Below are 20,450 nucleotides of genomic sequence, written 5' to 3'. Positions count from 1 at the left end.
ACTCCTTCCTAACTCGAATTACTCCATTGGGACATCTCAGAGGTAATACCTCGTTACACTCTTTATTTCCATTAAATCCCGTCGCTCGTTATTTCGTCGCTCGTTATCAAACTTCACTCTTCATCATGGCAGGCAAACCCTTGGACGGACAGCATCCTTTGGCATCCTTTTCCCGGCTCTCCCCTTCTGTATATCTTCAAGAGCCTGATGAAACCGTTAAATATAAAGGGCAATACCCGAAGACGATCGTTCTTGCTTTCTGGATGAACGCTCCTCCACGGGCACTGGCCAAATACGTTCTCGAATACAGACGCCTGGCACCTGCAGCCAGGATTATCTTCGTCCTAAGCTCTTCCAATGACTTTCTTTTCGGTGCTTCTAAGGAAACTCAGCAGGCCCGGGTCATGCCGGCTGTCGAAGCCATCCGGGGCTCATCGTCGCCCGGAGACCCGGTGTTTCTGCACATGTTCTCGAATGGAGGAGTCTCTTCGACGACAAATCTGCTTGAGACATATGAGAAGCTGACAGGCAATCCGATGCGCGTCTCATCGATGATCTTCGACAGCGCACCCGGAACAACAACCGTCAGCGGTGTCATGAAAGCTTTTTCGTTCGCGTTTCCGGGAATGTTGATCCTGCGATTTCTCCTCAAAATTGCCTTATACGCGTTTTTGTTCTTGAATGCAATTTTTCGAAGGCTAACTGGCACAAAAGATGCCATCACCACTGCCCGAGATGCAATAAATGATAGCCGTCTACTGCATGGGATCGATCCGAAAGGTCGACCCAAAAGGTGCTACATCTATTCGGATGCCGATGATCTGGTGCACTGGAGAGACGTGGAGAGACATGCCTACCTGGCAAAGGCTATGGGTTGTTATGTGCGTCGCGAAAAGTTCATCGGATCTCCTCATGTGAGCCATATGAGGGCCGATCCCGAGCGGTACTGGGGTATTGTGCAGAAGTACCTGTTCGCCCGGGCATGACTGTTTATTCACCAAAAAAAAAAAAGGGTATAAAACAGCCATCCGGATATTTCTCAATAGTCTTACGGAACCTGGTCCCTTAGTTCATCTAGATTCTGCAATTGTGATCTCATAGTTCCCGCGTTTCTGGTCCGTCAGTATACATCGGAGGCGACCTCCGCGATGGTTTCAAAACAGTTTCGACATTGCATGCCTGTTCTACTTTAGTGTTGGTCTTTGTAGGGAATATTCGTTTCCAAACCGTTCCGGATGGGACGACTTATTTCATATTTACCTTTACCGTGAATTAAAGCACCCCTGGCTCATCGCCGTGGGCTCCCGATATGACCATTGATGAAGTCCATATGTCGAGATTCTTTCTTTTCAACCGTGCCATTCCTTTTTCCACATCAGAGCCTTTTGCGTGGAAGTCTTCTACCTGGGCCAGCGGAATCGTCACCTCAAGGAGCTTTAACACCGCGCTGTTGATTTAGTTCTCACGAATTTGTAACTCTTCAGTTTGGAGATTCGCCGGTCTTGGTAAGCTGTTGCTTTTCCTTAATCACTATTGCTAGCCGTGCCTCATGTGCTCCAAAGCTAATCGGGTTGATACATAGTAATCATGTTCCAACAATCTTTCAAAGAGAAGACCTCTCTGAACGACCCTGATATACAGGATAACCCATTCCTGCGTCCTGGGTTTGGATTGCCATTGGATTTCGCACCTATGCAAAAGAATGTATATGGCATCCACAACAGGAGTTTATTCCCAAACGCCAACGATGATCGCGATATCAAACAAGGAAATGCAGAGTATGTGCCTAGAAATTCATTATTATTCAAGTCTATCGTTCTACCGGAATCTTGTTATATTGACATAAAGCTCAGTCAACCTCTTCAAACACTTCGCGAGTTCCAGATGTTAAGAATAATGGAGGGCATTACGGATACACATGAATGGCACAAAAGGGCATGTTGATTAACCATTACTTTTCCTATTTCAATTTACTGACCGGGATAGATCCACAACGATGATGTTGCGGAAGCGTGGAAGAAGGAAGCGAGGGAGAAGGAGCCAGATATCACCCCGAACATGGAAAATTGGATCATAGACGAGCTCCGCTTCAAGTCCGCCCTCTATGAACATAGCGGTGCAATCGCCCTGTACAACGGGGATGTCACAAAGTCCGACGTCAACATTTCTGATGAATTCCGCGTCAGGCTCTTGAACGCCGTCAAGCGCCTCGAGGATGTTCCGCAGGAAATGCGGTTTTTCAACCCCGGGACTGGATATGTACAAGAAGATCTTCTCCCAGTCGCATTTTGCTGTCTCGTATATGGTCGTACTCGCGCTTTAACAGACAAGATCATCGGTACTGACGAGTCGCTTAAGTTTATCGGCCAAGGAGAGGTCATTCCCCCTCCTGAAGAAACTGGAATCACCAGAGAGGATATTGCGACGAGAGTTGCGACCCAAGCTGATATCGTAACCAGGCCGTACAGCCGACAATTCCAAATGCTTCCATTCGAGATGAACTTGGGAGACGATGGCAAATGGCACATCACGAGCTACATCAACAATTTGCATCCCGACAAGTACAGCGAGCTATACGAGATCATTGAGGAGTTGTTCAACAAAGTAACCAGCCAACTTGAGATCACACTGACGCCCCTGAAGGATATGCTTCACTCACGAGCACGGATCGAATATAGGAAAGCAGAATACTATCCTCTGCCGAAGGAGGTGGAGGAGCAGATGCCGCAACCCAATGAAAGGGAAGCCGAGATCGAGTACGAGGACCGGCTGCAGAACTGGCGTATGACAAACCTCGAGGCCGTCCAGCCTGACTGTGGGAGATTTATTCCCTGGGCAGTTCCTCAGTGGATGATGAACAATATCCCCATGGACTTGTCGACTCCCCTTCGGGTCGAGAACGAGGTTCTCCTTGCTAAGGACTTCGCGAAGCATGGGCTTCAATTGATTGTACGAATTTTCAATATCCATTTGTCGCCTGAGAAGCCAAGTTTCGAATCTGGATGGCACGGCGCCGGACAGATGAACGATCACGTCTGCGCCTCAGCCTTCGTCACCATCGACCTTGACAACGCCACCGTCCCAACAATGGCCTTCCGCCACCTCGCTGAAACAACCAGCCTCGACGAAGTCGAGCACCACCCAGAAGACACCGTCTGGCTGAAGAAAATCTTCGGCCTAAACGTGGGCGACCCCGCAATCCAAGAACCAGGCAAGATCCGCTGCTTCCCGAACCGCATGATCATGTTCCCGAGCACGGTGCAGCACCGGTACGAAGGGCTGGAGCTGATCGACAGGAGCAAGCCTGGGGGCGCGAAGGCGTTTTCGTTTTTCCTCGTCGATCCGAACATTCGGATCACGTCAACTGCGAATGTGCCTCCGCAGCGGCTGGATTGGGCGTTCCAGGGGGCTGATTATGATGAGTTTTTGAATCTGAATATCTCGTTGGATAAGTTGTCGCTGGGATTCCAGAAACAGTCGAACTTGCCGTTTTCGATGAGTGAGGCTAAGAGGTTTCATGCTCAGGCGCTCAAGGAGGTTATTGAGTTTACCAAGTATACTGATGTCGCTTGGGATTCGAAGAAGGTGAATATTTAAATATATGTTAAAAGAAGGTGGATGGTGGACGTTGGGATAAATTGCCTGTGATTATCGTTCTTTCTTTAGACTTTTGTTTACTATATTAGGGCCTACAAGTAATACAAGAGTTCACCCAAACAATTGTCAATTCTATCTAACCAACCAAATCGCCGCCAATGCAAGGATATATACAAACCAGCGCCAAAATCACGCTATGCTATTTTGTTTTATCTGTCTCTGACAAAAGACTACCGCCCCTTCGACTCCGGAAACTCGTCCTCCAACTTCAACCGCGCCGTAACATTCATACTCATCAACTCTTGAATCAACAACTTGGCCGCATACGGAATCGCCATCTTCACCACCCCCCGCGACGACTTGCATCGCTGACACCAGTTCAGATACCCCATGAATCCGCACGTCTCACAGACGTCGATTTCATGGCGATCAGACGAGATCATCAACCGCTCGAGCAGGAGTTGAGAAGTTCCGTACGCGATCAGACAGTCACGTTCCATTTCTCCGAGACGCAGACCACCGTCTCGCGAGCGTCCTTCGGTGGGCTGGCGGGTGAGCATTGCGCGCGGGCCGCGGGCACGCGAGTGCATCTTATCTTGGACCATGTGCTTTAGTTTCTGGTAGTAGATTGGGCCTGTAAACACGTAGAAGGGAAGTGCTTCGCCTGTTATGCCGGAGGTGAGGTATTCCTTTCCACCGTAGCTGAAGCCCTTCTCGACGAGGATGCGCGATGTTTCTTCAACGGGTGTTCCGCCGAAACATGTGCCGTAGCCGTGGTGGCCGGCCAGCACGCCTGCCTTTCCGGCGACGAGCTCGAGCATTTTCCCGACTGTCATGCGGGAGGGGAAACCGTGCGGGTTCATGATGATGTCTGGGTTGATGCCGGAGTCTGTGAAGGGCATATCGGATTGGTCGGCGATGATACCCACGACACCCTTCTGTCCATGGCGGGAGGAGAATTTATCGCCGACTTCTGGGCGGCGGGTTTGGCGTGTTAGGACCTTAATGAGTTGGTTTTCGCCCTCGGTGGCTGAGACCATGACCTTGTCGATGTGCGCAGGGTCGGGCAGTTTGTAGGTCATGGGGGTTGGCTGGAAGCTGACGGGGCGGCCTAGGTCGGAGCCTGTGATGCCCGAGGAGTGTGCTTGGTCTGGAGTGGATTTGTTGATGTAGGTTTCGCCTGCGTTGACTTGTTCGCCGACGGCAGCGAGACCGTCGCTTTGCAAGAGGGCGTGTTTGCGGATGGGTGCGTCGTTCTCGTACTGTGGAGGGTCGAGACGGTCCTTTGTGCCGTTTGAGTAGCTCTTTAAGTTTGTTACGTATTTGCGGTAGACCTGGCAGCGTCCGAAGCCGCGGTCGACGGAACCCTTGTTCAGGACGAGGGCATCTTCAATATCGTAACCGGAGTAACTCATCACCGCGACCATGGCATTTTGCCCAGCGGGGAGGTGGTCGTATTTTGTCAGCTCGATTGTCCGTGACTTGACCATTGGTTTCTGTGGGTACACCATGAGGTAGAGAATCGAGTCGATGCGGAGGAACTGGTTCGATGCGATGGCGCCAATGGCTTGTTTACCCATTGCACATTGGTAGGTATTACGCGGGGACTGGTTGTGATGCGGGTAGGGAATTAGGCCAGCGACTGCTCCGAGGACGGTGAACGGTTCGATTTCGAGATGTGTCGTGGTCTCGCTGATGTCCTTTTCGTAGATGGCGATGAGCGAGTCGTTTTCCTCGTTCACATCCAGGTACTCCACCAAGCCCTGCGCGAGGAAATCGTCAAATTGCATTGTTCCATCCCGGAGCTTCTCCAAGTGGTGCGCTGTGACCATGGACTTGCAATTTTCGACGACGATGAGAGGTCTGCAAATCCGGCCATCGTCTGTTGCGATATGCACCGCCCGCTGATGGTGGTTGATGAAGATACTGACAAACTCGGAGATTCTGCCCATCCGACGCAGTCGTCGGAAGGCTTCGAGGAAGTACTTCGGGCGCCGTGTGAGTGCCGTTGGCGTACCGTTGATCGAGATCGTGTAGCAGCCAGGCGCATACAGTTCCTTGCCACCGACGGTTTGGATATCCTCAGCACCAAGCATGAAAATCAAATTCCGCACAGGGCCTTCTTCGTCGTTGGTCGTGATGTGTGTCATGAGAGCCAAGTTCTTGACTAGACCACAGGCTTCACCTTCAGGCGTATCTGCTGGACAAAGCATACCAAACTGGGATGGTTGCAGCGCTCTAGGGCCACTGACCTTTCTTGTCTTTTCAAACTGACTGCTGATACGGGTCATCATACCCAGTGCTGCGATATAACTCAATCTGCTCAGAACGTGGGTGACACCGGCACGCTCCATACGGAAACGCTTCAAACTCCAGTTACCTGTGGAAATGGCACGGTTCATGCCCTGGGTGATGTGATTACCATGCATACTCATGACACTCCAGGCATCGAACTGCTCTGCTCGGTTGCGCTTGTTCAGGACTTTGTCGATATTCATCTTGATATCAAAGCAGAACTTCTTGAATAGATCTTCAAACAGCAGCGCCAGCAACTGACCAGCCAGTTCCAGTCGCTTGTTGCCCAGGTAGTCACGGTCATCTACCAGAGTGTCATCGTTCTTGGCCATCAGCACACGACGCGCCATGTGTGCCACATAGAGAGCCTTAGGGCGGAAGTTCATATTCTTCACTTCGATATGGGAGATGATGACGGATGCGATGGCCTCAACCGCCTCCTGAACATGGGTCCGGCGGTATGACATTTGCTTCCGGTTGATCTTAATACGCGCGCCAATCCACTCGAGAGCCTGTTGTTGCGTGTGGATGCCCAGTTTAATCGCGTCTTCGAAGTTGATGGCGAAATCCTCCTGGTACACTTTATCGACACCGGCCACGAGAAGCATCATCTCTTTGTCGGTGTGGATACCCATTGCCTTAAGGAGAATGACAATAGGAATATCTTCACTCAGGACATTGTGCTTGACGACAAGCTTTTCTTTCTTGAAGACGACATAACTCTTAGACTTTCGCTCGTTGGATGAACTATGCACTGTTAGCAAACAAGAATTTTCTCTCAAAAGAAAGGCTACTCACCTGGTAACAGAAGCCTGCACAATTTCTTTCTTCGGATCCGTCTCAACAATAATACGGTTCTTACTCAACTGCTCCTGCACAAGAATGACCTTCTCCGTGCCGTTGACAATGAAATAACCACCCGGATCAAGAGGACACTCGTTAAGCACAGTCATTTCTGACGGCGTCTTGTTCGCCAACACACACTTCGAACTCCGAAGCATGACAGGCATACGACCAATCGAGACACCCCGCTTAATAACCCTTTGCCGACCACGGACATATTCAAAATCAACGCGAATCGGCGCGGCATAAGTTGTATCCCGAAGTCGACATTCCTGCGGCGATATAGTAGACTCGACGTTGAACCCAGCGTCCTGTGGCTCGTCTGCGCGGCGGGGAGATCCGAGGTAGATATCGGTGAACTTGATGTAGAAGTTATGGTCCACGTCGCTGCGGATTGTGGAACTCGACTCGACAATTTTCTTCAGTTGCACTTCGACGAAGTAGTTGTACGAGTCGATGTGCTGCTTGACCAATCCCTTCACCTTCAGGAACGCTGGGAGCAGATTCCATTTATCCTGCGCCGTGTTGATCGGGTCGGTTAACGACTTATTATAGTAGAAAGGCTCGAGCAGTGCATCGAACGGATCCCTATGGCGATACGGGTAAGGAATGTACGGCTCGTGCTTTTCTGTCGGGCCATCCTGCTGCTGTTGTTCGGGAGCCTGCGCTGGCTGTGAAGCAGAAGCCGACTTGGATTGCGAGGGTCGCTTTCGTCCTGGGGCAGCGTTCCTAGCAACCTATACCAACAGAATCATCGCGTTAGCTAGAGACATAGCTGTGCGGAGAACGTTTTGTCATACCTCTGCGTTCGCGGCTGCGGAAGCCTGGGGCCTCCTACGAGGGGGCATGGCCGCTGGCGACGTAAAGAATAGAGAGACGTGTTGCAATCTGCAGCGAAGCAGGCAACTGGAATTTCTGATTAAGAGGCAGTTGGCGACGGCGAGTGAGCAATTTTTATCTTTTTTATCAACGGCGACGGCGGAGGGACAAATTATGTAAGCGGGCCTTCCTAATACGGTTAGACTGTTTGATCTATCAAAATCGTCTATGTACGGAGCTGTCTGTATACAATTCTATCTCAGAAGTGGAAACACTTTCGCCAGATTCTGTATTCCGACAACCTTCCATTTGAACGCTTCCTCAATCTCATCCAATGACCTCCCCTTGGTCTCCGGCATGAACACCGCACAAATAAACGCCGTGAGAAGCGCACACCCTCCGAACAGGAAGTACGCGCCAAAACTACTAGTCGACAATAAAATTGGCGTCGTCAACGCAACCAGAAACTTTGTCGTCCAATTACTGCCGTGCGCAAGACTAGTTGCGGATGCGCGCGTGCGCTGCGGTTGGATCTCAGCCGCGTAGATCTTGATCCCCACGGCCCAGCTGAGGGAGTAGATCACGGCAAAGATGTAGATGGAGACAATGACGACCCACCGGCCGGCGCCAGTGGAGCTGTGGACGGTTTGGGAGGCGTAGAGGGCGCCGATTAGGAACATTGTGATGCTGAGGCCGAGCCCACCGTAGACGATGCTGTGTCTGCGACCCCATTCGTCGGCCCAGATGAGGGCGGGGATGGTAACTGCAAAGATAACGATGGCGGAAACGCCAGATGCGAAGAAACTGGCTTCTGAGGAAATTAGACCAGCTTGTTCGAAGAGGAGGGGGGCGTACTGTCGGACGATCAGTTATGCGTCCTTATGCATAAGGCCTTAGCTTACGTAGAGAACTCCATCAATTCCGCTGAGCTGCTGCATTCCCATGAGGAACACTGCAAGTGCAGTACATGTCCGCACGTCTCGAGAGAAAAGATCGAAGCCATGCTTGGTTGGTTTCTCTTGAGGTCTAGCCTCAGCATGTTGACGTTCAAGCTCCGCTTGATGCGAGTTTGATCCTGATTCCCGAATCTCCTCGATTTCGACCTTTTCTCGTTCCGCCAGGCCAACGCCCAGCAGGTCCCAGGTTCAAGCGGCTTCGGATTTTCGGCCGTGAAGGGTCAACCATCGAGGTGAGGGGGTAAGTTATAGGTACGCAGCGACCGAGAAGACGGCCGAGAAGCAGGCTAGGATGAGAAACGGTGTCCGCCATGAAAATGACGAGTCGATACGTGAAGTTCCATAACAGGTGAAGAAACCCATCACCAGACCGAGCGTAATGAGCAATTGAGGGCCGGTCGTCAGCGCACTCCGGACGCTGGTCGGCGAGATTTCACAGATATACCTAGACATGTCAGTTGAAGCTCTGCCAATAGAAAGTATGTAGACGCACACAACCAAAGTTCCCAGATACAATCCCTCCCCAATCCCCTCAATACACCTTCCCACGACAAACATAGCCAAATGGACTGCTGCAGCTTCCAGAGCAGCCCCGATACCGAAGCTTAAAGCACCAATGCTAATTCCCGATGGTCGTCCTAGTCGATCTGCCAAATAAGCCGCGAAGAATGAGGATATCGCAGCCGGAATGAGAATGGAGGATACGATCAGACCGTGGACGGTGGCTGACTGGTTGCCGAATTGAGCGACGAAATGCTTCATGACGGTCACAGGACCGATGATGCCCGTGTCCATTCTATTAGAGTCAGTATCCTGTATTCCAATTGATGGAGATGGTGGGATGTACCCGAAGAGTAGACCGCCGCATGAGCAAAGGATGCTGGCGAGGAGACATCGGGGAGGTTTCTGCAGATTCATTTTGTCGGTTATGAAGGAATTGAAGTCAAGTGAGGCGCACTTGCTCAATTGAGATATCCCCAGATATATGGAGACCCCAGAAACGTTATCAGTTTGCGGGGAGTCTATCAAGAGCTGTCACAATTCTCGTTCATTTTTAGCGATTGTGAATTGATAGAGAAAAATCTGATCTGGTCGGAGCGGTATTCCCCGAAATGGCTGAGATGATCATTATGATGATTGTTCGTGGAGGACCTTATGGAGTCTAGATTTCTTCTATACAGAAGCATATCGTGGGTGGGATAGCTGATATTATGTCTACATTAATAAAGAGTTATTGCTATAGAGCTGTGCCTGGCAGTGGCACAATCAGCGCGCTGTTATTGGACACGCGATTACCCAGCCAATACACAGCATTGTAGACGAAAATAACTTTCTTTTCTGCTCCTATACTTATCAGTTACATAGAACTCGGATACATATATTGCCTGAACATTGTATGTTAAAAATAGGAGGAGTGGGCCACTTTATCGCACCCCGATGTTCCTTGTCCGCATGAACATCAGATATGCATTTGATACGTCCAATTCACCAGTGCCACGGGATGAAGCTGCAACTGTGGAAGTATGTACTCTGTAATGCTCATTTCTGTCGCTGTGCATGTGCTATGTGCAGCGTGAGATGATATACAGAGTATGTACTTGTACTGATGCTTCCGCAAGGCATACATACATACTGACCTACATGGCCGTGCGGAGAAGACTACCCACCGCATGGCGTTGTTCATGTAAGTCATAAAGTTTACTCGGGTACGATCATACATCTTATCCGGGTACCCATTTCATCAGACATGCTTTGAACCAAGACAAGGATTTCGGTACCCTGGACAATAGCGAATCTCATGTTGACCGCCATTTGTTTGCCACTGACTCGGCGCTGAATAATGGACAACCGAAATGACTGAACGAGGCGAATTGAGTCAAAACAGACAGGATTAAAAAAAAAAAAAAAGGCATTGAATGATGCAATTAGCAGTGGACCGTGCTCTGCCGGTGGCACCAGCGGGGATACTAACAAAGAGACGAGAGATTGGTGAGAATGACAAGTCAGCCGCAGGCTTCAAGAGAGCGTTCCGTCTGCGCCGTCAGTCAGGCATGAAACATTGCAGATTAAACCGGAAGATCATGCTAAAAAATTATGGCAAGGTGGCTGGCAATGATTGGTGTGAGAGGCAAAGACACCGCTTCTTTCGCGCGGATTGGCAACCATGGGCCAAACAAAGCTAATCTCGGGAGTTGTTCTTTTTGGCTTCTTCGACGTTTCTTATGGAGAACGGAATTGACCCGTTGCGGAACTGAAGGGCTTTTTCTGAGGTTAACCGTGGTTTGACGAACCGTGGACAGGAGATGGAACAGTTGAATACCAGTATAGGAGTCTTGTCGATACACCAATCAACCCCTGTTAGTTGAGGGTCCCCTTAGGCTATTGAGTATGGCATCAGGCACTGTCAGAATGAGCGGATTACTTACAGCCGTTAGCCTGAGATAGCAAATTAAGCAGACGATCCAGGCACCGGCGTGAGTGACTTGGCCTGTCAGAGATGCATGGAGGACAACGCATCAGGGCCGGTTGATAGCTTTGTTTAGGAATATTTTCCAGTGCACTCGTACTCTATACAAAGGAGTATATTCGATTATCGGAGTGTTATTGTACGGAGTACTGCGTAGTAGTGTAAGTAGTACATAGTTATTAACTGTACTACAGCTGACATAATAACGCCGAATCGCGCTCCGAAGATCCATCGATCTAACTGGATACCAAATCAATTAATAGAAAGAAAGAGAAGAAGGAAAAAGGTTGATATCATTTAGATAGTGTAGGGTCAATAATAGTCAATAGTAGTACATAGTATACCTAGCAATCTGTACGGTAATACCGGTACAGATACAGACCCGATCAGCTCAATTCAGCCTCGACTTCCTTTCTCCCCGCTCTGTTCTTGTCGCTCTCTGCCCATCGCTCGCTCTATCACAATCCCAATAAGAATCGAATCATCGTCGCGTTGTCTCTCGTTTCCATCCCATTCCTCTTTTATTTCTCTCTCTCTCTCTTTCTTCCTGCTGCCTTTCCCGCTGTCTCTTCCGACTGACAAGCCCCCAATTCTTGTCAACAACCATCCTCAGCTATCTTTACTTATTAATTCGACCTTGGATCCCTCTATTCGATACCGAGAATCAAGCTGCACAGAGTACCTGATCATTACTTTGTAAGTACCAGCGCTTGTTCTCTCTTCTGATTCATCAACTCGGACTAATCGAGATCTCCGCATGGCTGTTAGGGAACAACATCAAACAAGTCGCCTCATATCTGCGAACCGGCCCCCCTATTTCGCGTCCCTCTATCGCTTTACCCTCCTCCCAAGACTCCTCCAACGAGAAGTATTCGAGAATAAAGAGAACCGAAAAATAACGAGATCATAGAGAAAAAGGACAACACTTTCCGAGGCGTTCATTGTGAGTCCGACTCCCTTTGTCGCAGATCGCCCGCCAGATCATCCGGTGCTCTTTGCTTCTGGTCTCCCCTCTCCAGCCCCTCTCACAACCTCCTTACTTGCAACACCTTCCGAGGCGCCAGAGACATACAGACACCCTCTCATCTGCTTTCACTGTTCTCCAGATAGAGTGCAATCGTCAATCGGTTGGCGGTGTGGATGCGTATGTCTATGTGTCGCTGTCTCCTTGGCCGCTCTCTCACCTTCTCTTCTCCCCCCCTTGTTTCTTGTCTCTGATAGATTTATCATTTATATATTTATCGCCTCGTGCTGACTGCTCCCTCTGCATCTTCAGACAGGGTCTACTTCCCTGATCACCCATCATGGCCTTCAAAAGCGGATTGAGTGAGCGCCTCGATGAACTGCGTTTCCCTTCTCCTCGTTCTCCTCCCTCCGAGTCGCCCTACATGGGTTATACGACCATGGCCCCCGCTGGCCATCCTAATATGGCATCGGCCTTTTCGCGTCCGTCGGGCGATGTGCGCGCCAATCTGCACCGCCGATTCACCACAGACTCCAGCAAGCTGTCCTCGTGGAACTATTTCAGTCAGCCGGGGAATACTCCCCATGTGACAGATCCTCAGGAACTGGTGTCATCGGTAAGTCGCCTTTTTCTCCATTGCATTCTTGCCTTGCAGTCTTGTTTCTTGGCACCACTCCGTTATTGTAGCTGACCGACCACTGCAGGCAAACAATTCTTACAAAACCCAGCTTGTGAGTCCTCTGTTAATCCAATGGCATCTATTGTCTAGATTTGTTATTTCCCATAATTTTTTCGATACTAACCATAGATATCCAGTTCGAGAAGAAGCGGCAGCACATCGAGTACATGCGCGAGCAAAGACGGCGGTTTGAAGAGGATATGAAACTACTGGACTTGCAGCACGAGAAGGAGAAGCTGGAAATGGACCAGCTAGCACGGGATTTGGCCAAGGCAGGTATTCCAGGCCCTGTCAGTGAACCAACAACCCCGCCAGAGTATCATGACAATGGCATCGCGGCGGGTTTCTCGCGGCCAACCCGCTTCTCCACCTCGAGCGTCACTTCATCTCCAGGATTCTTCAACGTCTTTGCCCCATCTAATCAAATGAGTTCATCTCCTAACGGCGCACAGACGCCAACCAACCGCTTCTCGGTTCATTCTGTCCCTGGCTCTCGAAGAAATTCTGAGAAGGAGGACTTTGGCAACGAGCAGTTGTCCTCTCCTTTCCGTCCTGGACCTGCGTAAGTCTCTAATCCTTTTCTTTAACACACTCCTGTATGACGATATACCTTCTGGAAGAGGAAAACCAAACACAAATCTGGGGTCCGAGGTTATCTGCGGCCTGGGGTTCAGGCTCGGGTTCCCGTGGAGTTTGCCTATGGTTTGCTGGTTTTGCATTCACTTCAATCATCACCCCTCATATATTTCTTCATTTCTGTTGCTTTTATTCACCCCACTGACTCTCTTCCAGTATTCACCGTTATTCCATGCCCACCGCGAACCTGTCTCAGTTTCGCGCTAACGCTCCTGCCCCTGGTTTCAACAATCCTTCTGGCCTCGATTCCTTCTCTGCAGCCAAGTATCTGTTCCCCCACGACGACGACAGGGACACCGTGAGGGACGAAGACAGAATTCCGACCCCAGACATTAAAAGCTATCTCAAGTTGACCGAGCCTGACGACAAGTTCCCCACTCTATCTCGCCGAGACGAAAACGGCTTGGTAAGTACAAAAGATCCAGAATATATTCCTTAAACGATCGATCACTGACGCATAAGCACAGTTGTCGGCAAACTCCGACGCATTGGATTTGGCCAACTCGCGTACTCCGAATCCAGAGTCTTGGAACGCTCATAACCGTCACCGTGCCTCGCATCAAAGCATGCCCCAGAACACGCTCAATATGTTCCGCCTGAACCATCAGCTGGGCAGCCCCACGGGCGATAACCGCCCCACTGGTGTTAACGTTGCACGCCATGCTGCCCGACACTCGCTCGAAGCTAATCTGTTTTATGGCAATGAGGACACCCGGGAAAATGCGGCGTCAACGGCTTCCAGCCGTCCTACTTCCCTGCAGTCATCATACTCGACCAACGACCTCCCCACTGTCAAGGACAATGATTTTGATCCCGCTATCACGCCACCCAAGGCCCATGCGGACGTGTTCCAGGGTCGTTTCCGTCAGACCAGGGGTTCACCCGATCACGAGGATGCCCAGCGGCCGAACTCGCAGTCCTCAACCACCACGCTGCAGGCCAGTGCCGCCCCATTTGGTCCTCAGCTGAACATGACCGCTTCCAACCCTATTGCCCCCAGCTCGACCACAGCCACTCCGTTGACCAGTGTTCCCAATTCGTTCTATGGCTACGGCATGCAGCCCTACCTTGGCAATCCCATGCAAGTCAATAACCAACTTCCCAACTACAACCCCCCTGGCTCCTTTGCGGGTTATGGGCCATACAGTGGCTTCCGGGTCAATGACACCCCGGCCAGGGGTGCTGTTGGCGCGCGGCGCAGTGGGGACGGGGAGTCGACCCAGCTTTCTCGCTTCGCGAACTTCCCTCTGGAGCACTACCGTGGAGAATTGTACAGCTTGTGCAAGGACCAGCATGGTTGCCGGTATCTGCAGAGAAAGCTGGAGGAGCGCACCTCTGAACACGTTCAGTTAATCTTTGAGGAGACCCACCCCCATGTTGTCGAGCTGATGACCGATCCTTTTGGAAACTATCTCTGCCAGAAGCTGCTCGAATACTCTAATGACGAGCAGCGCACGGCTTTGATTAACAACGCCGCTCCTGAGCTCGTCAAGATTGCATTGAACCAGCATGGTACGCGTGCGCTGCAGAAGATGATCGAATTTGTTTCGACTCCCGAGCAGACTCGCACCGTTATCCGCTCTTTGGAGAATGACGTTGTGGCACTGGTTCAGGATCTGAACGGCAACCACGTGATCCAGAAGTGCCTGAACCGGCTGTCGGCTGAGGATGCTCAGTTTGTCTACGATGCTGTTGGTGCGAACTGCGTAGTCGTTGGCACTCATCGCCACGGATGCTGCGTCTTGCAGCGTTGCATTGACCATGCTTCGGGAGAGCAGCGCGCCCGCTTGATTGCGCAGATCACGGCGAATGCTTTCTCATTAGTCCAGGATCCGTTTGGAAACTATGTCGTTCAATACATTCTGGACCTGGCTGAGCCGCACTTCACCGAGCCTCTTTGCCAATCGTTCCGTGGCCATATCCCTGCCCTGTCTAAGCAGAAGTTCAGTTCCAATGTGATCGAGAAGTGCCTGCGGACCGCTGATCTCCAGATGCGTCGCCAATTGATCGAAGAGATGCTCGTCGGAAATGAATTGGAGAGGATGCTGCGTGACTCGTTTGCCAACTATGTTGTGCAGACCGCCATGGACTTCTCTGATCCCGAGATGCGTGCCCACGTCGTGGATTCCATCCGCCCAATCCTACCTGCTATCCGTCAGACTCCCCATGGACGTCGCATTGCGGGCAAGATCATGGCTTCCGAAGGTTCGGGAAGGGGCAATGCTGCCACCAGCGGCCAGGTGGCACCCAATGAGATGAACTCGGCTCAGCTTCCTGGACCCTTGCAGGGAGCTCCGAAGCCATTGATGTACCAACAGAACGCTTTCGCATCTGCCAGTCTTGGCCGTCAATTTGCCAACCAGAACTACACGCCGGCATCGGGCTCCAGCTCTGGTTCCAACGCGTCCTCGGGCGGAGCCAGCGACAGCTCTGGAAGTCTTTACACTCCGGCGGCCCAGCAGCCGACCGGTAACTTTGGGGCTCAAGGCCCACTGTACGCCTATTTCTGATCTCGCTGACATTGCTCCCTTCGAGAGCCTTATCAGCTCCTGTTCCATGTACCCATATTTGAGATGATGCTTACGATCTTCATGACTTCACGGCCAGCTCGACCAATCGTCAGCGAATCGGGGGAACATATTCCGCTTTTTGATACCAACTCGAGGATCCATTGTTCTTATGCAGCCTTGCATCTTTTGTCTTTTCTTTCTGGATTACTATTCTTATTATCATGACGATCGGTACTTGGCAGCCGCCTTGTATTCTTCATACTGTTTTGGTTAGGCTCGCTGTTCGCAATGCATTGCAGCGACCAAACCTTTGTTCTTTTTTGCATATGTCGTCTCTTGCCTTTTCTTAATGTCGAACCCCCCGAATGTGTTTTTATTTTCCTCATCCGTGACCTGTTTCTTTACGTCCCCCGGCCCCCATCCTGGTGTGTTGTTTGCTATGTTAATGTCGTTCGGAAATCGCTTTTTGTATGTGACGTTGGATTGATGAATGCTTTCCTGAGCTCTTTGGACAGAACGAGGAGGAATGTAATCAGACGTCTTCGGGTCACCGTTGATTGTACTATGATTTCTGGAATGATGATTATGGCCCAATGGCTCACACCACTCATTAGGATAGCTGTACTCTACAATCGCATTGCTTTTTTGACACACTTATTCTCAGTAAAGATACCAGGACATAGTAGTAGTAAGTTGACTATATGGCGATTATGCCATGGTTTGTGATCACGTGACCCAATTCCCGCGCGTCGACTTTCGCGACTGACTGTCCCAACCAACTTCAACACGGCAATTATTCTTGATATACGATATTGAACTTTTGTATACCGTGTCTTCATGCTTCCTATAGAGATATCCCGTTCTATAAGCCAACAATGGCCCTGTCGCGAGCTCCAAAGCCGCCAGCTCGCCAGTCTTCTCAGCGTGAGCCGCCTACAAAATATCCCTCTACTCCCGTTCACTTTGACTGACATTTTCCAACGACAATGATAGCCTCACATCGCTAGCCCATCTACTCTAGTCGTTCACGGAATATCTGCAACCTGCAAATCTACCATCGTCCGCGCCGTTGTTTCCGCCCTACAAGTTCCACACACCATCGTCCGCAGCACAGAGTGCATTACAGGCCGCCATCTCCTTACTAAGATCCTATGGACGACTCTGGAGGCATTAGGCCGGACGAACGAATGGGAGAAATTTGGAAAAGGACGGTGCGAGCATGTCAGTGCGCTGGCGGTACTGCTGGGGGAGATTCTAGCGTCCTCGGAGGATGGGAAGTTCGTGCTGGTACTGGATGGGATTGATAAACAACGGGAGGCTCCGCAGACGTTGCTGGCGGCTTTGGCAAGACTTGGGGAGGTGATTCCATCGCTATGTGTGGTGTTGATTCTGAATTCCACGCCTCGGCCGCTCTTCTTGCAGGCTGTGGCCGTTCCGCATATCAGCTTCCCGCCGTATACGAGGAATGAAGCAACCAGGATTATCTTGAATGCGGATTCGCCATTTGTGGAGGGATTACCGGAGGAGGTTATCACTAAGGTTTACCCGCAGTTCGTGCCTACGATTTTCGACTCGTTGGTTGGGCCTACGGCGAGTTCGATTCCTGTATTCCGGTCGATATGCGATAAACTGTGGCCGCAGTTCGTGGCGCCGATAGTGAATGGCGAGACGCCACCTGGAGGGACTGGAGAATGGGACTTCACAAGGCTGCTCGTTCGGAATCGATCACTGTTCCGGCAGCAGGGTGAAGCCGCGCTGGTGCATCATATCGTTCCTGAAGAGCCTACGCAGGTGGCTGGCACAATAGCAAAGCCGTCGCTGAAGGCTGTATCCGCACCATCACCTCTCCCATCCCTACCATACTTCGCAACCCTGATCCTCACATCCGCATACCTGGCCTCGCACATCCCCCAACGTCTCGACACGATCTTCTTCTCGAAATTCTCCTCATCCTCACTCTCCGCACGAAACAAGCGCGCGCACCATCGTCGCCGTTTAAAGCTGCTATCCCGTGCACAAGCAGAAGACAACAAAGCCATCGACCCCTCAACGCCAAAGAAGGGCAAACGCCAGAAAACACGTATCACGAAATCCACACTCGAATCCGCCTTCGCCACTACCTCCGCTACCACATCCGCGGTTGGCGGTGCACCTGGCGTGGCAGGTCCGTCGACCATCCTCACTGCACGCCCGTTCCCTCTCGAGCGTTTGGTCGCCATCTACCACGCCATCGATCCCAATCCGCCCGCGAATCCGATCAAAGTGGCTGCAGTATCGGATGCAATATATGCAGAGCTGGCTACATTACGAAGACTACGACTAGTCGTTCCCGCCGGGGCAAGGGATAGCAGTGGTGGAAGCGGCCGCGTTGGCGGTGGCTCGTCATCTGGATCAACGAGTCTGAGCAGTGGGAATACAACAGCCGATGCGGGTGATAAATGGTGCGTGAATGTATCTGGTGATTGGATCGGGGAGGTGGCGAAGGAGGTAGGCGTTGAGGTTGGGGAGTGGTTAGCAGGTGGATTAGATTAGTTTCCTTATCTCGGTTTGATCGTTTTAGAACTATACACAGATATTTAATAGACTACCACAACCATTCATTCACGCTATCTCCCGCTGTAACCAGTAACCCCGGTGTCTGCGGGCCTTTGGCACTGACGTCTCCGTCCTCGAATCGGACAGAGGAGATTGGTTTGGGGTATGTATATCTACACACGGGTGATGTATATGGCGAGACTAACTCCCCGCTTCGGAGGGAGAAGAGTTGGATTTTGTTTTCGTCGGATACTGCTCCCCATACATTAGCACTGACCTAATAAGAAACTGGAAGAACGTACCACTGGCCAACAGCCCTAATTCGGTACTGAGGTCGTATTCTGGGGTGTAGGTTGGTGAGTAATCGGGAAAGACGAGGTATGGTTTCGTTGGGGTATTGCAGTTGCTTTGGGTATGTTTGCGCTTGCTCTCATTTCTGTTCTTGTTATGTCCGGCATGCCGCGTAGGGTTCGAGTTCGGACTTTGTTGATGAGTTGGCGGATAGCGTAGGTCGTACATTTGCAACTTCAAACCGTCAGCATGCATCGAACCTCAAGATGATAAGAGATAGGAGCACGCATACCGAATTATAACTCCCCACAACAACCCTCCATTCATCAACCCTCCTAACACCCCTCACCGCAACAGCACCAGGATGCCACAACCTCACCGCACTCCCTCCACTCCTAATATCATGCAAAAACACACTTGAGTCCCTACATCCACCCGCGATGACATCACCGGACAGCCACTCAACAGCATTCACCTGCGTCCGCCGGTGTTTTCTGTCATCAGGAAACGGCGTTTTGGACAGGGACCAATGGCTTCCCTGTCCTGTTAGGATTTGGAGACCGTCTGACGTACCTATTGCGAAGAGTGGCTTTGGACCCGTGGGGGTTGGGCAGGAGGCGGAGGACCAGTAGGTTGTGCTTGTTAGGATGCGGATGGGGTGGGTAACTGGTGCTGTTAGTTCTTTGCTTGGCTGAAGGGGTGAATGGGAAAGGGAGTACAAGCTGATGGCCAGCGGTAGTCGCCACCTTCGTCGGGGTCTGGGAGCATGCGGGGGGCGAGGAAGGAGTCGCCGTTTGGGCCGCTGTCCATTGTTGTGCTGTTTTGTTGTCAGGGTTGGTCGTCCCGGGGGAGAAGACGGGGGGCATACAGGAGGTAGCCGGTGTGGCTTAGGGATATTGATGAGAGCTATGGCTGTCAGTGAATTCTTCTACATGGGCCGAAGGGGACATACTCGATACGCCTCTTTGAAAAGAACTCGTTCCATTGTACGGTTATAGGACCATTGATCCTGGTCAAGGTCCGGGAAGCATATTCTCCAACGGTTAGCTTCAACTTGTACAGCGTAGAGTAATACTCACGAAACAGATGACTCCCCGCCACGCTGTCCACCTACTCACCGTCAGCTGCAGCACATACATTCAAGTAAAAAAAACGCACCCGCTACCAAAACCCCCGAATGCTTATTCCTCAACACATGCCGAATCGAATACTCATCCGGCCACGGTTCAAACCGATGTAACTCCCGTCTCCGCATTTGACTGGCGTACACCAAGCCCTGATGCTCTCGTCGAACAGGATGAGCGACATTCTGCGCGCCAATCTCTCTTTCACATCCGATTAGGGGATGGTATAGGAAGGAGGCTTTTTTTATCTTTTCTTTTGCTATTTTTTTTGTCTGGCGGGCTTTGCACTCGTGTTTCTGTTACTGTTAGAATCTCTTGTGCTTATATTTGGGGGTAATGGAGAGGTTACGATACCTCCTGTTCGATGCGTTTGCGCTTCACGGCATCTTTCGAGTATTGGGCCCCCGGGACTGCTTTGTGGCTTGCTTGGATGCGAAAGTATTTCTTTTTTTCAGGGTCTGTCATTTATCAGTGATCATGCTCGCAACGGTTTAGGTATAGAGGATTTACCATAGTAGAATCCTGGTATTTCTCGATTCATCGCGATAGACCCAGATCTTCGGCAACAACCGAATTGACAACGCAATAAGCCCCGTTCATGCGATAAACTAACCAAGAGGCTAAGAATGATATTCTATCGAAAAGCAAAATCTAACATTATCCAATAATCGCGGTTGAATGCTTTCTCCAGGTTTGGCGGAAACATTTTCGGTTGCGATGACGTCGCGGTGTTC

General features: G+C 50.9%; 8 protein-coding genes across 8 annotated transcripts; 4 read left to right on the top strand and 4 right to left on the bottom strand.

The window, feature by feature from the left end:
* Nucleotides 1-125: 125 nt before the first annotated feature.
* On the top strand, nt 126-986 carry ACHE_11821A (TMEM53 family protein; the record flags this gene model as incomplete). Its single annotated transcript, XM_043276433.1, has 1 exon — nt 126-986. One exon carries the CDS (start codon nt 126-128, stop codon nt 984-986), a length of 861 nt encoding a protein of 286 aa, XP_043132941.1.
* A 601-nt stretch (nt 987-1,587) lies between these two features.
* Nucleotides 1,588-3,597, top strand: ACHE_11820A (DUF4246 domain-containing protein; the record flags this gene model as incomplete). The annotated part of the gene is made up of 2 exons (XM_043276432.1): nt 1,588-1,782; nt 1,987-3,597. The coding sequence occupies 2 exons, from the start codon at nt 1,588-1,590 to the stop codon at nt 3,595-3,597; spliced, it is 1,806 nt and encodes a 601-aa protein (XP_043132940.1).
* A 230-nt stretch (nt 3,598-3,827) lies between these two features.
* Nucleotides 3,828-7,583, bottom strand: RET1 (DNA-directed RNA polymerase III core subunit RET1; the record flags this gene model as incomplete). The annotated part of the gene is made up of 3 exons (XM_043276430.1): nt 3,828-6,639; nt 6,691-7,472; nt 7,536-7,583. 3 exons carry the CDS (start codon nt 7,581-7,583, stop codon nt 3,828-3,830), a joined length of 3,642 nt encoding a protein of 1,213 aa, XP_043132939.1.
* A 225-nt stretch (nt 7,584-7,808) lies between these two features.
* ACHE_11818S (uncharacterized protein) lies at nt 7,809-8,498 on the bottom strand (the record flags this gene model as incomplete). The annotated part of the gene is made up of 2 exons (XM_043276429.1): nt 7,809-8,408; nt 8,457-8,498. The coding sequence occupies 2 exons, from the start codon at nt 8,496-8,498 to the stop codon at nt 7,809-7,811; spliced, it is 642 nt and encodes a 213-aa protein (XP_043132938.1).
* A 258-nt stretch (nt 8,499-8,756) lies between these two features.
* ACHE_11817S (uncharacterized protein) lies at nt 8,757-9,305 on the bottom strand (the record flags this gene model as incomplete). The annotated part of the gene is made up of 2 exons (XM_043276428.1): nt 8,757-8,955; nt 9,004-9,305. The coding sequence occupies 2 exons, from the start codon at nt 9,303-9,305 to the stop codon at nt 8,757-8,759; spliced, it is 501 nt and encodes a 166-aa protein (XP_043132937.1).
* A 2,976-nt stretch (nt 9,306-12,281) lies between these two features.
* On the top strand, nt 12,282-15,766 carry ACHE_11816A (putative RNA-binding protein; the record flags this gene model as incomplete). The annotated part of the gene is made up of 5 exons (XM_043276427.1): nt 12,282-12,557; nt 12,646-12,672; nt 12,758-13,182; nt 13,413-13,662; nt 13,724-15,766. 5 exons carry the CDS (start codon nt 12,282-12,284, stop codon nt 15,764-15,766), a joined length of 3,021 nt encoding a protein of 1,006 aa, XP_043132936.1.
* An 837-nt stretch (nt 15,767-16,603) lies between these two features.
* Nucleotides 16,604-18,298, top strand: ACHE_11815A (origin of replication complex subunit 5 family protein; the record flags this gene model as incomplete). The annotated part of the gene is made up of 2 exons (XM_043276426.1): nt 16,604-16,690; nt 16,760-18,298. The coding sequence occupies 2 exons, from the start codon at nt 16,604-16,606 to the stop codon at nt 18,296-18,298; spliced, it is 1,626 nt and encodes a 541-aa protein (XP_043132935.1).
* A 52-nt stretch (nt 18,299-18,350) lies between these two features.
* ACHE_11814S (uncharacterized protein) lies at nt 18,351-20,257 on the bottom strand (the record flags this gene model as incomplete). Its single annotated transcript, XM_043276425.1, has 10 exons — nt 18,351-18,553; nt 18,604-18,826; nt 18,885-19,258; nt 19,312-19,409; nt 19,461-19,498; nt 19,545-19,626; nt 19,672-19,702; nt 19,751-20,012; nt 20,071-20,174; nt 20,227-20,257. The coding sequence occupies 10 exons, from the start codon at nt 20,255-20,257 to the stop codon at nt 18,351-18,353; spliced, it is 1,446 nt and encodes a 481-aa protein (XP_043132934.1).
* Nucleotides 20,258-20,450: the final 193 nt, after the last annotated feature.

The sequence above is a fragment of the Aspergillus chevalieri genome, chromosome 1, assembly GCF_016861735.1.
Source record: "Aspergillus chevalieri M1 DNA, chromosome 1, nearly complete sequence".
NCBI classification, from domain to species: Eukaryota; Fungi; Ascomycota; class Eurotiomycetes; order Eurotiales; family Aspergillaceae; genus Aspergillus; species Aspergillus chevalieri.
Note: the sequence above shows the minus strand (reverse complement) of the source record. Positions and strands in the feature narration are given on the sequence as shown.